At 38.9% G+C, this 17,042-nt stretch overlaps 3 protein-coding genes across 3 annotated transcripts; 1 reads left to right on the top strand and 2 right to left on the bottom strand.

Moving 5' to 3' along the window:
• Positions 1-228: 228 nt before the first annotated feature.
• On the bottom strand, positions 229-3,639 carry LOC114515541. Its single transcript, XM_028534815.1, has 5 exons — positions 3,568-3,639; positions 3,161-3,401; positions 1,822-3,074; positions 533-1,741; positions 229-446 (listed from the first exon to the last, which is right to left on the bottom strand). The coding sequence occupies exons 1-4, from the start codon at positions 3,602-3,604 to the stop codon at positions 1,488-1,490; spliced, it is 1,785 nt and encodes a 594-aa protein (XP_028390616.1). The 5' UTR covers positions 3,605-3,639; the 3' UTR covers positions 229-446; positions 533-1,487.
• On the bottom strand, positions 3,639-6,898 carry LOC114544759. The gene is made up of 4 exons (XM_028563296.1): positions 6,382-6,898; positions 4,483-6,231; positions 3,819-4,161; positions 3,639-3,736 (listed from the first exon to the last, which is right to left on the bottom strand). Exons 1-4 carry the CDS (start codon positions 6,877-6,879, stop codon positions 3,639-3,641), a joined length of 2,688 nt encoding a protein of 895 aa, XP_028419097.1. The 5' UTR covers positions 6,880-6,898.
• A 2,474-nt stretch (positions 6,899-9,372) lies between these two features.
• LOC114544772 (uncharacterized protein K02A2.6-like) lies at positions 9,373-11,083 on the top strand. Its single transcript, XM_028563304.1, has 2 exons — positions 9,373-9,385; positions 9,570-11,083. Exons 1-2 carry the CDS (start codon positions 9,373-9,375, stop codon positions 11,081-11,083), a joined length of 1,527 nt encoding a protein of 508 aa, XP_028419105.1.
• The last annotated feature ends 5,959 nt before the right edge of the window (positions 11,084-17,042 follow it).

Consider the following 17,042-nt stretch of genomic DNA (forward strand, 5'->3'; position numbering starts at 1 on the left):
CAGATTCAGCAGTTTTATACCGGTATTTAAATGAAGTTTCCGGCATTTTTGCTATGCAAGCAGCTTCAACAAGGAAGCTTTGAGTGGCGTTTCACGAGGTTTTTCGCAAATTTTCTTAGTTTTTTAAAACTAAATTAGTCAGGGAAGACTTAGACAACAATTAAACGGAGAAGCATTCGACAATTTGCGATTTTTTATAGCATTCTGCTCTTGGAATTTACAAATAAATTAGAACAACTTTATTTACACGCATCAAAATCATCCACGAGCGTTTTGTTTCTAGTCAAGTTATATAAAATAGTTACTACACAATACTTTTTCAGCATAACCTTTGTTTTATATTAACTACAAGTATAATACACACGTTTTCTCAACAAAACTATTTACAAAATCTCAGTTTCTTGAAAAAGTTAATTACCAAACGCCTTTATCTTATCATCAATCCACTAAAAAGATAATTAGAGTACATCTATTTAATACGTGATTTGCAACGTACAACTACTGTACATGTTAAAATATTAAACACGCATACCAAAGTTGATATCAGCCTGATGTTTTAATACCATGTTGCTGAGCCGGACACGAAAACCAGGAAAAACCCCTCGGGAAAAATCTGGAACGTGTTCTCCCTCCCATGCTGCAGCAACGCTTTTGGAGGTTAAAAGCTAGCACTTCTCTTTCTTCTTGTAATTGAATTTTGGTAACTCTTCCATTGTGATGATCTTTCTTTCTTTGACCTGAAAAGAAGACACAAACTTGGCAGACAACAAGGCCTGGAATTTTACAAATAAGGAAAGAACGCATTATCCTACAGCCTTACTAACCCTATACACTGATGCTACTCCTCTCCTTTATAATAAACTAACTTGCTAGTTAAAACTATGTAATACAGAAACAACATAACGCATTATTAAATCAATGTCAACCAAATATCAATATATGTACATTTAACAATAAAATCTTCGATATTTCTTGCGAGATTACGTGACCCTTGCCTGCTATCCCATGCCCTAAATTGTGGGAGAACTACGAGCACCTTAAAAGTTTAGGACACAAATAAAATGTTCAACTTAACTCTTTCAATTGGACAGCTAATACCACAACTCATCATCTTCGCCATCTCCGAAATCCAGATCCAGTTCATCATCGTCATCAGATTGAGCCAGGCCATAACTGCTATCATCGTCATTACCATCTTCAACAACTGCATTCTGGCAATCACCACACGAACATAGGTCGGTGCACTTTAAGTCAGCCTTTTTGCAGGAACAACGCATGGTCGAGCACCCAGTCTTGCATTTACACTCAACACACTCAATTAAAGATCGCGGAGCGGGTGGGCGTGTCATTTAGGTTATCTCCAGCTCTTTATCGTCAAGCGTCCAGCCATTGCCAGCAGGTGATGGAAGATCGACTTCTGCCCTTAAACACTGATACCATGATGCTGCTTGAAAATTTGCTCTATATATATGTTGGACAAGGCTATCTCAAGTTCGAGGCAAGACGTCATCGGAACATTTTCCTGTCTTAAAAAAGGCATATCTAGAGTCATCCACACTTGTTGAGGCTTTGTCTCCATACAATAAACAAGTAAATTTGTTCAGCTCATTGACAAGATCTTCTGAAGGAGGGAAGTTTCTTCCAAGCATTGAAAAGCACTCAACAAACTCAGGAAATTCAGCCAATGTTTTCCACGCAGTTTTTTTCCCCTTTCCGTGAAAAGAGCTCGTACTGTCACAACCTAAGCGTTAAGCGAAAAAATATATTTTCTAATATATATATTTATATATGAATATTTGAATATCTGTCTAATGCCATTACCGGTAAAAGCATGAAAGCCTGGTAAACAAAGAGCAACATCCACGCCCAAGAATTTTGAGATAATTGCTACAGATACGCAACGACGTCTATCTCCCGTGCCAGTCAAAAAGAAAATCTCTTTCTGTATCTGTTGTTGCATGGCAATCGCAAGTATAAGAACATCTGTATCAGGGCTGTTGATAATAACTTTATCGTACGTTGCTGCTGCGTGGTTAGCATGTAGAATTAAACGAGTGTCTGCTTCTTCGTGGTTGCTATGAAGCGAAGCCACCTCATTACTGGTAACACGATCGTTCGGGGAATCACCGGGATATAAAACATAGCATCTTTCTTCAGCAGTTACGTACATAGTTGAAATGGAACACCACCGAGAGGAGTTACATGACCTCCAGTGTTCACATAAGAAAGATATGAGGGATTCCTTGTTTTCACCGCAACTTAAAAACTTTTTCCACTGTTTTGGAACACTCTGATCTTTTCCAAAGATGTGAACTTTCTGGACTCCTTTTTCAGCTCTTCGTTGTCTCTCAGCATTCTTTATACTCAACAGAGGATACCTGTCTGCAACGAAATCTAATCGTTTGGAATTATACTTTCGTGCTAGCGTTATGAGGTTGTTTAAAAGAGCATCTGCAAATTCGCCAAATGTTTTCCATTTTCCTTTCATTGCCTGAATAACTGCCATAGCATCTACAATCAGTGCATTGTTGTTAAATGCACAAACATTGACTTCTGGATTTCCAGATTCATTTTCCAATACTTCAGCAAGTTTAGACTTGGCAGTTTTCACAAGTCCTCCAGTTGCCGTAGACAACGAAAGAGGGTATGTACCAAGGCTGTACGAGAGCAATTCATTGAGATCGACATGCCGACTCTTAGCAATGACCAATAATCGAGCAAACAAGTTTCTGTTTAACATGATGTTCACCTTCTTTCCTTCTTTGTTGTTCAAATATACGGATTTTGTTGAGGAAAATGTCTGAAGTTTGTTCTTTTTCAACTTCGTAAAGATGTCAGGGTCTTCGCTCAACAAATTCGTTTTCGTAAATTCCAAAAACTGTTGCTCTTCAATGTTCTCTGCGTTCAGAAGAGTATCCCCAACATCATTTCCAACCATTACACCACTTGCCAAACTTATTAGCTCCTCTTGCTCTGTTTCAAATGGGTTTATCATACTTGAAATTGTACTCATCACATCAATGACAGATTTCTCATAGCGCTTGCACTTTGTATGATCAAGATCTTTGCGATTTCTGAATATAAAATTTAAAAAAGTTGAATGCATATAATACCTAATGATGAACAGCAGAATGCACAACGGCCCAATTCATAAAATTACCTTGGTATACAACTATTTCCAGCCATATCTTTGCACTTGTTTGTTATTGAAGCTCTTTCTGATTGCGATAGTAGCCATCTATGAACAGTTGAACGATTCATTGAAAACCCAATCAAACCACCTTTCGTTTTAGAATCCCTGTTTGCAGTCTGCTCTATTGTCTGGTCACATGCAACTGCAGAGAAACCATGTCTGCTTTGACGCTGAACAGCAAAGTTCTTAGAGATTTCTTCACGAATTCCTACACAGTGAAAAATATATAGGAGATTTCTTTGGTTACAGTATAATATAATACAAATAATATTCTTTACTGGTGAGCTCTTTGCACGTGGTATGTTGTAAGTAGAATAATCTTCCTCTCTGTTCGAACAATCCTGCTTCAACATGAATAAAACTATATACTCTACCTGGGTGCGTACTTTCCAATGCGGTCATTTCTAGCATATATGCCGAGCCATATCTGGAATAATTGACTCTATCACAAAATGAAAAACCATGGAAGCATAGCTCTGAAAGCTGCTAAGTGGAGATCCCAGTTTACTTCTCTTGTTGCTCTAATAAACATCAGTAGTACACCTGTATGTGTAAAAAAATACTCTATTTTATTACGAAGAACGAACTGCAACAATATTAATGGAACATTGTATAATACAATTACCTGCCATCTTGATATACATGCTCCAAAATGAAAATGTTCTAGATTTACTACACATATCGTTAATGAACAACTCATATGATTGTAATATTTGCAGCATCTTTGGATTTTCAATGCCATCAGTAAGGAACTTGTCGTGTGGAAATGAATTTGCCATACTCTCAATGAATGAAGAAATATCGTCCTGGTCTTTTTCCGTCATGGAATCCAGAAAAGCTTGAAACCTTAGACGTTGAAGTGCTTCATACATAATCTTGTGACATGACACAGCCCGGTTGTAATGCTTGCCAGAGAGAATACCTTTGATTGATCCTTCACTCACAATACCAGATTCAATAAACGCATCCTGCAAGTAGAACAAGAATAAAACTTAAGACTATACTGTATATAGAAATAGAATGAAAAGTGAAACTTTTACAGTTTTCTATTTTTGCCTCTTCTAAGTTCTCATCATTTTAAATGCACCTAATATATTTAATATGATCATTTGGCCTTGTACAGCACCTAACACAAGAATCTATTATCATCAATTAATGGCAATTGAGAAATTATGCTATTCATTTATTCAAAGTGAGGTTGGGATTGGTATTTTGCTCCTCAAGAACAAATACACTGGACATGAGGTTGCTGCATGATACACAACTAATGTAAAAAAATGAGTCCTTACCTTTAAGCCTCCATCTTCAAAGATCTTTGACATGGCAGAAAGGTAACACATGATGGTGTGAAACTCACCAAGGCGAACAACAAACCGATTTAAGAATGTCTCTTCTTTCCAGCGAGCATGTTGTACTTTAGCATAAACAGCTTCATCAAAAACTAACACAGCATATCTCAGCTCTAATTTATCTGCAATCTCAGTACTCCGTGTGAGGATTGTGTTGATGGTTGAATATTCTGTTGGGGATGCATCAATGACTGGTAAATATCCAACTCTGGATACATCAGGTATTTCATTACTACAAAGCATGGTGTTAAATCCAGTCCATCCTGGCAATACTTCCTCATCTGAAGAACATATATACTTTACTAAAATATATGCTAAGTCCAGTTTATAAGCATTAATCGCGGGATCTTCTTTGAACAAAAGTTCTAGACATTCAGGATCCAGTTCAACAGTTTGAAATTCTGGTGTCATCTTTACTCCTATACTGTAAGGCACAATGTCAGTTGAAGGCATTTTTACTGTACGTTGTGTCTTTTTAATAGCAGTTGATGGGTGTTCTGATGAATTCAATGGTGTTTGAACTGAGACTCTTTGTGTAATGATACCATTGGTTACATGAGTCTGCTTTTCAATCTCCTCTCCAAAATCTATGTTGTCGTAAACCAAGTTGACATACTCGGTTGCAACAAATTCCCTTGGAAGAATGTTTGATGTGTTAATCGTTGTTTGAGCAATTGCAGAGTCATAGGCCATGGTTGATGATAGTGATACACAATGTCCAAAACCATTTAAAATATTAATAAGGCCAGAACAGCCAGATATTTGCCGAACAGCTATTGCCAATGCTAGGGATTTTGGTGTCTGTACTTTCCCTTTATTAGCAACATACACCAAGTCTTGACATAGAGAAAAAACCTTTGCTGTTGTTTTCTCTTCTAATTCAATGTAATCAGTATCCTCTGGGTCATCTGAAAACCCTAGCAGCCATGTCATAAAATTAAACAAGCAAGGTGTTACCACTTTTCGAACATTTTCAGCAGTAATATCCGATGCAAGTGGTGGCCAGTTTTCATACCAAGTGGATGCTTGGTCTTGCAACTCACTCTTTAATGTCATGCCTACTGTATACAATTCTTTCAGTGTTGCTCTCTTATCATGCATGTTTGCATATCCTTCACCATCAATTTCAAAAGAATCTGACTCTTGTGAGCTCTGAGATGTTTCTTCATTATTGCCCATGAAACTTTCTGCTACACTTGCTTGACTAAGACATTCTGCATAAACAATCTCACTCTTAGATCGAACCTTTGGTCTATGAAATACAAGTTGTGGAAACCTTTTACGCAAGCGCTTCTTCAGTCGGAAGGATCTATAACTCGAGGCATCCTCTTTCTCAACACGTCGCACAGTCTTGATGAACTCTTTCGTCAGTTTCTTCATGTAGAATATATTATCCTGTCTAATAATTCTTGCATTCACAAACTCCATACAGAAAACATCAAAGGACTTCTCATATTTGCATTCATGTTTTTCTGTTTCTTTCTCATTTGACTGTCTAGTGTGCCTCAGAAATGATGTATACTTTTCATAGCAACGTTTATGGTATTTCACTTCCAAAGCTACCATGTCCTTATTAGCAATTTGTATTAAAACACTTTCATCATTTTTCCTTGTTGCAGCTTCCTTGAGTTTCCCCCCATCAACCGTTTCTGCTGATACCAATTTGTCCAACTTCCTTTTTTTCGATTTCTAAATATAGACATGTAACGAGCTATTCTTAGAAATTATATAATCGTCGAAACATGAACGCATGACAATTTATGATCTACAACAAATCTTATTAAAAAGATAAATACAAAACTTTAGAGAGTAAGAAAAACCCCTTTTAAACAGACTTACCGATTCAGTGAAGTAAGACTTTTCTCTCTTGCAAATAATACAAATGTGCGGCAACACGTGCGGATTCCTCGATCTTACTGCCGAACTCGTTGAGGCGGAACCCAGATTAGACCGCAGCATCTTTTTCGCAGGTTGAACTTCTTCTGGTTCTGTTTCGTCAATTTCACCAACAGAAGATGAGAGTTCAACTGCTTTACGTTCTTTTTTTTCATCCTGACACCGCACTTGAGCTCGTTTGATGTGAACATTATTTGTCAATGCCGAATAACAAGCTCTGTGATACGAGAAATTTGCATATTCGATACCGTCAGTTTTAACATTTTTCACGTTTTCGCTGACAAGATCCAAACTTCTCCGTGCAACATCACGATGTTCTCCATCTAGCGTTAGCCAAATACTACGACAATCCAAAAATTTTTGAAAAGACACATCACTAAAAGTCGTTAGTGGGCCTTTTTTTCCGTCAAAATGAATTAAACATGAGTCGGAAGACGCCATGTTTACAAATAAAACTGCTGAATCTGCTATATATTTCGTATATTACACCAAGTATCCAAAACATTTCTTGAATCAAAATGGCGTCGATGTATTGCGAGACATGCAAATTCACTGATTTTTCGAAGATGAAATGCTCGAAAACTGCAGGTTTGTGGAGGTGAAAACAAGTGAATTTGGACTTTCTATAATTTATCCTAATTTTCTATCGTGTTTTCAAGTAGTGCCCGAAGGGGGGCAACGAAAATCGTTTTCTAAGCGACTTTTCGTGCCACAGAATACGGCCTATTGTTCAAAAGACGTTTTAACTTTACCCAGGGTTAACGCAAAGTTGAATATCTTTTCCATTGGTATTTTCTGGTTGAATAGAAGTGATATTTTAGAAGTGATATTTTATAACGTTTTAAAACGAGCAGTGGTTCATAAGCACCTAAACTAAAACAGTGGATTAAAATTTACCCAGGGTTAGCGATAACCTAGCCTTGAACCACCGGCCCCAGGTGAAAATAACAAAACCGAAATTGCGAAAAGGCGGCTAGCCGTTTTGTGGATGTTTCTTACAAAGAGATAAGCGAACAAATACTGTTCTTGTGTCAATCCACTTGTGCAAAAAATACTATAATAATTATTCGCCTTAGGCTCGGTGATTATGGGGGAATATTCCCCGACAATAACCTTGTATTAGGCGAAATATGGAATATAGAAATAAGAAATATAATTACGGTCATGATAACCTGAATAATCGTGAATGGTATCATTTATAAAATTTTCTTCCCAAAATGTTTGAGTTATTTGCTTTAATTCACTTCGATTGACCCCAGACCATAATTTTTAAAACTTTACCACAACATCGCTTAATGCGTATGTGTGAGAGCCAAATCGTATATCGCCATTTTCCTCTCATTCATAACACCTGTACGTTTGTTTTCTAGCCTGCGGTTTTCTGCTGCAGTTTCCAATCCCTACGATTACAGGATGTACGACTTATTCGCCCCCTGATCCTATATCGCTGGAATGCAAGACATCTTCAGATGTGAAATACATTCGTTGGGACAGATTCAACCGTGCTCGTGAAAGAAAAATGCTGAATAGTACACATTTTAATCGCTCTGCCTCTGGTCTCGGCCGGCTAGCTACATTGAACGATTTCCCTTCGCCTTCAGTAGAAAATTTTCCATATTCTTATCGATGTGTTGCAATCACAAAATGCTGCCTGAAAGACTATTCAGATTTTGTTACTGTGGATTTATTGCAACTTACTACAGCAACTGCAACGAAGAATAGTAAGTTAAAAATAGGTTATAATGGAGAAGGAGCACGATTTTTATTCACGCAGTATTTCTCCGAGATTATTTTATAATTAGTTTAGAGGTTATGGTTAGAAATAAGATTTCAAAAACAAAAAAATATTTCTTAACGTCCATCAGCGTTTCCTTTGCATGTCTCTTGGCAACATTGTACCGTTTGGCCTTGATATACATGCAGAAATGCTTCTTTGACCTGGGTTATACGTCTCATTTTGGTATCGTCGAATGCAATTCAAGCAATGGATAGTTAAGCTTCATTACCATTTCACTATCGACAGTTCGACTTGCATTCGACGCGACCAAAATGCGACGTTTAACATGAGCCCTTATTTATAGTTAGCTAGGGAGGTACACTTTCAACCATCGGGATCAAAAGTGATGTCGTAATCTTTGTAGATATCGATACCATTGCGAAAGGGATACTTTAAGATTCAGTGATGAGTGTTCCGGGATTTCACCGGGGTTACGATTGAGCACCAACAAAGCCGGAGTTAGCACAACTCCGTCATTGATGTCGTCTCCTATGTATGTCAATGGGCAGGAATTTATAATAGCTTTAATGACAGTCAAGATTGTCATAATATCCAACTCGTAACTCGTAGTAAACGCAGTAGACTACTTGTACTGGCATTCAGAACATATCTTAGCAGTAATCTAACCGTGGAAGCGTAATGCTCCAGGTAGTTTGCTTTCTAGAATAGGTAGCATAACCATGGACAAACTATCGTTGTCTTTTATCTTTAGTCGTTACATTCCAGACCTTTAATCCCAGGATCAATTTAACCAATTCACTAACAAGAAGTCTTTTCTGAATGTTCGATAAGGCAGAAATCAGAAAATTTGGACATCCCACACCCAATATATAATCATATTTATTATAATATTTACTGTTGCCAGAGACGTGCCGTGCGGGAAGCGTATTCGAAATATAAATATTAAAGCCCAACATAGTGTTTCAGTAAAGCCATAAAAGACAATTTAAACCATTTTAGAATAATAAAAATATATTTGATTGTAACTTTTCGTCTTAACTTAAAACATCCTCAGACTAAATGGTAAATTACATGATAATTTGAATATGTAGACTAGTAATATATTTACAAGGTATCAATTTACCAAGGGTGATAACAAGGACAAAGTAAGGACAAACAGTACATGAGAGGACAAGGAACAGAGACGTCACGACACGATGACAATACGAAGTAAGGACGATATCTAACCCTAGAAAATAAATTAACAGAACGCTTTCATCAATATACATACGGTAGACAAGTCGTTATAGAGTCTGACCATCAACCCTTGGAAACTATCTTCAAGAAACCCCTATCGTCGGCACCAAGACGTCTTCAGAAGATGCTAATGCGCCTCCAACATTATGATCTCCAGGTTCACTACAAGAGAGGAAAAGAAATGTACCTGGCGGACACGTTAAGCAGGCATTATTGAGGCGAAACACGAGACAACGACCAAGGACGAGGTGCCCAATCACATTCGCTGAAGAATTAGAACAAGTCGAGCAGATCGAAGAAATTAACGGACTTGTGGCATCAACCAGCACCATAACAAAATTCAGAGAGGCAACCGCGAAAGATGAAACCCTTCAGGCAGTAAAAGCAACTGTACAGCAGGGATGGCCAAACAGCAAAAGAAACCTCCCCGAGGGGGTAAGTCCATATTTTGACTACCGTGACGAACTTGTATGGCAAGATGGACTTCTTCTGAGAGGAGATCAGGTGGTAGTTCCAGCGTCCCTGAGAAAAGAAATCATGCAGGAGCTTCACATGGCCCACCAAGGGGCAGGGTCTACTTTAAGACGTGCCTGCGAAAGTCTCTACTGGCCCAACATGAGCAGCAACATTAAGGAACAAATCTCCAAATGTGACCTGTGTGCATCTTTCAAGCCACAGCAACAAAGGGAGCCGTTGATCAGTCACCAGGTCCCAGACCGTCCGTGGGCAAAGATTGCAATAGATTTATTCCAGTACCAGAATAAAGATTACCTAGTTACGGTAGACTATTATTCAAATTTCTTCGAGATAGATCGTGTATACAGCTCAACCTCGTCCACTATTATCAAGAAAGTAAAGAGCCACATTGCCCGGTATGGCATACCCGAGGAGCTGGTTTCAGACAACGGCCCGCAGTTTATCTCGCAAGAATTCCAGTCGTTCGCTAAGGACTATGGTTTTCGTCATACCCAAACGAGCCCGCACCATCATCGGTCCAATGGTAAAGTGGAAGCTGCCGTCAAGCAAGCAAAGAAAGCTGTGCGAGTAGCCCAGACGAGCAACGGTGATTTCTACCTGGCGCTTCTCAGCATTCGCAACACCCCGCAGGAAGGAATGGCATCAAGTCCTGCTCAAAGATTGATGAGTAGGCGAACGAAAACGACCCTGCCGTCAATGACAAACTTGCTGGAACCCAGAGTGATCACAGGCGTTCAAAACCGAATTCAAACACAACAGAAACGGCAGCAAAGGTACTACAATAAAGGAACGCGGATGTTAGAGCCACTGCGAGAAGGCGACACAGTCAAAATGCAGCCTGTTCAACTTGGTCAGAAGAAATGGGCCACCGGAAAAGTCGTAAAAAACGTTGGTATTCGTTCCTACAAAGTAGTTGCAGACGGCACTACTTACATCCGAAACCGCAAATATTTGAGGAAAGTCGGAGTTGAAGATTCTGCACAGGATGAACCGTTGACTGCACCAAACGAAGAGCATGAGCAAGCCGCCGTTGAACCAGAGCAACATCACGAGGAAACAGTCGAGACACAAACTCCGACGATTGACCAAATTCCAGACGCCGCAACGGATGTGACATCACAGGCACTCACAACCAGAAGAAGCCGAAGAGTCATCACAAGACCCAAGAGATTGAATGACTATGTTATTTATTAACGAGAAAAAAAAAACATAGGCACAACGATTATATTAATGACAGTATTGTGTTTTTTTTTAGTTTGCTTTTATTTATTTTATCCACTTTTTCTGTTTAAAGAAGGGAAGATATAACGATATGATATTTTGACATTGATCAAGGTCGCGTGACTTATTTTAATAAGTCACGCGACCAACAGTCATCATCATCATGACGATGACTAGTCATCATCTAATTAAAATTAGACTTTCATATGCATGGGGCATTGTTCGCCCACTATATATAATTTAGGTAGATCGGGCGGTTGTCATATATTTTTCTCTGCTCGCTGTAATGTAAGGACTATGTAAAAAAAAACAAGTATAAAATATATCTAAAGTTTATAAAACTTGGCTACTTCAGTAAACGAAACAATCAACGTTTAATAACAATCGTCGTCCCAAGCATACATGTCGATATTGTGGTGGAACGCACGGAGAAGGCAGAGAATCGTGTCCAGCATATGGTCAAGTATGTAAAGCGTGTGGGAAAAGAAACCATTTTGCAAGAGCCTGTTTGAGAAAGGGTAACCAACCCATAGCAATGCAAATGAATGCTGAAATGGAAAATTCCGATGACTCGGGTGACTCTGTTATGACTTTAGATCTCGATCCCCGAACAGAACGAGTCCATGGATTGGAAAACCAGTCTATTTTTGCGAAGATCTATGCGCCTATGAAGATAAAAACAGGTAATACAACGAGGTTCCAAATCGATACCGGAGCCACCTGTAATGTCATTCGTCTGGGTGAACTATCGGGCACAAAATACTGGAACAAAGTGCTAAAAACAAATCAAATCTTAAAGATGTACAACTCGTCGCCATTGAAACCGCTGGTAAAATGTCGAATTAAGCTGACCAACCCTACCACCCAAATTAAGTACAAAGTCCTTTTCACGGTGGTTAAGGATATAGATGCCAAAGTCAACTTACTCGGCTGCACAGCGGCGCAACAAATGGGTCTCATCGAGGTAAACCACGACAACTTGGCACCCACAACGTCCGATGACTGTGTGCTACAAGTCGATGATCCTGAAATGATTGGTGTTACTAAACAGCAAATCTTGCAGAAGTATAGCGACATTTTTAAAGGATTGGGAGAACTTGGCGAACCTTTACATCTAGAAGTTGATAAGTCAATTAAACCAGTACAACTCCCGTCGAGACGCGTACCCGAAGCCCTTAAAACCCCGCTGCGAGACCACCTGAAAGAGCTGGAAGAGCAACGTGTGATTGAGAAAGTGACGACCCCGACTGACTGGGTAAGTGGCACGGTAGTAGCACAAAAGAGTAACGGCAATATACGACTGTGTTTAGACCCCCGGTCATTGAACACAGCATTAAAAAGAAGTCACTATCCAATACCAACAATTGAAGATGTACTTCCTGACCTCGCCAATGCTAAAGTGTTCACCAAAGTTGATTGCAAAAATGGCTATTGGCAAGTCAAATTAGACGACGAATCATCTCTCCTTACCACTTTTAACACGCCGTTTGGGCGGTACAAATGGAACCGAATGCCGTTTGGCATTTCTCCAGCTGGTGAGATCTTCCAACGTCGTCTCGATCAAGAAATAGAAGGACTGGATGGCACCCGCACCGTAGCAGACGACATACTAATCATAGGCAATGGAGTCACCATGGACGAAGCCATTGCAGACCACGACGTCAAGCTCGAAGTTTTGTTCAGTCGTTGCCGAGAAAGGAAAATAAAGCTCAACAAGGAAAAGATCGAGTTTAAGAAGACGGAGATGCCCTACATAGCTCATTTGTTAACATCCAACGGTGTGAAAGCTGATCCGGCCAAAGTTGAAGCGATCTGCAATATGCCACAACCGACCGACGTACCGGGAGTCAGACGAATCATGGGCATGGTCAACTATTTAGCAAAATTTCTCCCAAAGCTCTCTGATGTGACCGAACCATTACGGAAATAAATTGAGAGGGATAGAGTTGCCTTGTTTTACCTGAGATCTGGTGTAGTTTATTTATTTAAGGGTCGATGCTGTTCCGCGTCGTATTTGGGTCAAACCACGCGTCATCTACATACCAGAATATCAGAGCACTTGGGAATATCATTTATAAATAAACAGACCTCAAGCCCTGTCATGTCCAGTATACATTCTCACTTAAAGGCTTCCGGCCACTTGGCTAGCTTTGGCGAATTTAGAATCCTCTCCTCCTCATCTGACTTTTATGAGCTAATGATACACGAGAGCCTCCTCATCACCAAACTTAAGCCTTCTCTTAATGTTCAAGGCAACTCTATCCCTCTCAATTGATAGTCCTTACTTCGTATTGCCATCGTGTCGTGACGTCTCTGTCCCTTGTCCTCTCATGTACTGCTTGTCCTTACGTTGTCCTTGTTATCACGCTATATAATTTACAGTAGCTGTGAATGAAATTGAAGTTGAATTTCTTCACCCCGATACAGTCCTACTGGTAAGATGCCGCGGCCGTTCTGAAAGTGGTTTAGAAACAAAATTTAATATCAGTATTTATTGAACAACTATGCTAGAATATTTCGATGTAAATAGTTGAATTTTCAAAGGAAGAACATAATCTAATGCATAAGATATAGTTCCAGTCATTCACAAGATGTATAAGAGTGTTTCTAAACTTTGGCTTAACTACCGTTAAGCTAAACGCCTTTCGAACATCCAGCCCCAGGGTCATACATCAAGAAATTTTTGGGGAGAGTTATTCCTAAGCCCTGTGATAGTAGTTTTTTCTTTTTAGACAGTAATGTAAAATTTTAGTAGAAATACGAATGTAGTACGAATACGAATGTTTTTAGTAGAAATACCAAAGAGTTGTCAAAGCCGCAAGAATTTATCTTCTTGATGTCTCTGTATAAAAACGTCTTCTTTGCTTGTTGGCGTTGATATATTATTAATTTTGGTTTTATTCATTTTTTCCCTTACTATTCTACTTCTCTCACAGAATTGTTTACGTTTTTTAGATACCAAGCCAACTATAAGAATCAATGGAATAGACACAACATTATTTGAAAAAAAGTATATTGGTTACGGCACAGTGCGTGTACATTGCAAAGGCCTGGGTGATAACTTCACTAGGGTTTATTGGATAGTAACCGCTGATTCCAAAGGCAAAAACGAGACTGTAAATTCAACCAGTTATACTTTTTATCAGGCAGGAGCATGGATGGCCTGCTTGTTTTACAGGCCGAAAAACACAACGGAGACATACATTTACCATTGCATCGTGGAAAACAAATGCTGTGAAAGGCAAATTAAAAGCCTCAAAATTCCCTATTACCGACCCATAGGTAATTGCCACATTTACTTATGATAACTAAGAATGATCAGAATCCCACTGTAGAATCTTACATAATGGATTTAAATCCGACTCAAACCTACTCCAAACATGTATTTTAAAATTAACCAGGATGCATGGCCACCAGCCATCTACTTTTACTCACAAGTAATTCAAACACATATTTTCTTTCTTGCATGAGTGTTAAACCTCTTTCTTCGAGCCTTAGCAACACCTTCTCCACTTGCTCGTCATTATCAGGTTGATCTGACCCAGAAATAATTATGTCATCTGATATTTGGCTGTCCCACTGCATTCTTGCAGCACTTGTTGAATCACCTGCTGATATTTCTCCGGTGCAGAACTAATGCCAAACATCAACCTAATTGTACCTGAACATTCTGGATTCTTCACTTAATTCTATCTGGTGATACCCCCCCCCCCCTTGAGATGTAGCTTATGGAAACACCACACTCATATCTTTCATATCTTGGAGCATTTCGTCAAGAGTTGGAATTGGGTGTACCTCTCTAATTTAAGAGCTCCAAGCTCAGTTTCGGTCTTTCTGATCAATAATTTCTGCTCTCCCCGACTTTCAATAAATGTGAACTCTGTTTTTACATGTCTATCGCCTAAATTTACATCTGCTGTGGATGTTCCTATCATTGTAAGAGGAGTTGTATACAAATTCTTTGCAGTCGTCCTTGACGTAAATTTAATGTGCTTCTTTTTTAACTTTTTCCAAAAATGTTTGTCAATGCCAGTTGTACTCGCTTAGGAATCAATAACCATCTCTACTGGAACACCTTCGACAGACACTCACACTTTCCCTGTCTCCGGTTGTCGTTTGACAGTGAAAGCATACTGATCTTTGTTCTTCGTTTTGCACACAACTGCAAAATGAGCTTTCTGGTGACACTTGGAACATTTCTTCCCTTTTGCTGGGCATTTAGGGTCTCTGGCAAAAATGTCGCGGTTTTTCCACACCCAATGAATTCAACATTCTTCTTAACTCCTCCCCCTTTCCAACCAATACTTCATACCTATTCATTTGACCAGACTTTTCGGAGACTCGATCTACACTCTATCATTTTGAAAATTCACACTCTTTCCCTGCCTTTTCAAGGCTGCAGAGGTTGTTGCTATTTCTTGTAGTTGACTAAGGCTATGTGTCTGACCTTTTTCCAAAAACTTTCTGCGTAAATCGCTTTATCTGTGACTTGAGACTCTAGTTGATCTCCATAATCACACTGCTGAGCTTTCCGTCGCAAACGAAGAGCAAATTGATCAATGGTTTCTTTCTCATACTGTGCTATTTCTCTGAACATGTGGCGCTTTTACGGAATATTTACTTGTGTGACAAAATGTCTAGTCAGACCTTTTTTTGCTTTCTCGTATTCCTTTGCGCTCCCGGTGCAGGCAAAAAATAGAAAATATCTTTGACTTCCAACCCAGCACAATTGAGTGCTCTGTACCTTGTTGTCAGGGCCGTAGCTAAAAGCTTAACGGGGGGTTAGTATATTTATATATTCGTCTTATGCCCGACTGATTTCTTTTGTACGCTATGATACTTTCGTCGCCAATTGTAGAATTTACATAATGGATTAAACTCAGATTAAAACCTGCTCCAAACGTGTATTTAGAAATTAACCAAGATGGCCACCAGCCATCTCCTTTTATTTACATCGTGTTTATACATATGCTTACACTTTTTCTTTCCTTTATATTACATTACACTCTAAATATTCTACACCCCCCACTCTCCCTTGTTTTCTCGGATGATAAAAATCCGCTTATCATGGTCCTCGCATTATGGCAGGGAAAGCCGATCTCGACTTTTCGCTAAGTCAGGCGTCTGAGTCTGGCTACAATGCATCAAATTTGGACTGTGTTTGTTGTATTGTTTGACGACATTGCCGTTGTAGTGAAGATAAGGGGCTGTTTACATGAGCCAGTTTTCCCGAGGTTCAACGAAGCGTGAAATGATGATTTTGAAATACGTCTTTTTATAACGAAACAGGTAAATGTTATTTTTGGGATCACACACGGCCGCCAGGATCAAGCTGTTTACTCATTTCAATACTTCAGAATCATCTCTCGCGCTGTTGAACATGCATGCAGCTAATATAGGCAGATTGATGTAAATAGCCTCTGAGGATTCTGTCGACGTCTATACAATATTACGGAACTTTAGCAAGTGACGTTTTTGGAACCATTGGCAACGTGACTGTCGCAAAAAGCCTGGAAACTACTATGCCGTTTCCCGCGAATTTCAAAGCAAACTGCAGCGACGGAGACGTCTTCGTTTCGAGAAATTAGAGAGTTTTTTTAGTACTGAAAGCAAAGGCTATTACACCTTTACTTTTACCTCGACTTTTACTTTAAAAATTGTTTTTGAAATTGTAATTTGAATTTTGATATGTTCACACTGTAAGAATAAAACTTTTAGCCGTCGACTGCAATAACAGAATAAAATAACATTTAAGATTAAATAATAACATTAAAAATTTTGTATTGTTTTGATCGTTTGAGATTTCACTTTTAAACGATTATTTAATTGTAACCATAGCATAATGCAGCAAAATTTGACTATTTACCTATAATATACTTGGTAAAATTTTTATATAGACCGATTTTAGTTTTTTGTCGTTTTACAATATCTG

Source organism: Dendronephthya gigantea, unplaced genomic scaffold (assembly GCF_004324835.1).
Source record: "Dendronephthya gigantea isolate DGI-Jeju-01 unplaced genomic scaffold, DenGig_1.0 000004F, whole genome shotgun sequence".
NCBI classification, from domain to species: Eukaryota; Metazoa; Cnidaria; class Anthozoa; order Malacalcyonacea; family Nephtheidae; genus Dendronephthya; species Dendronephthya gigantea.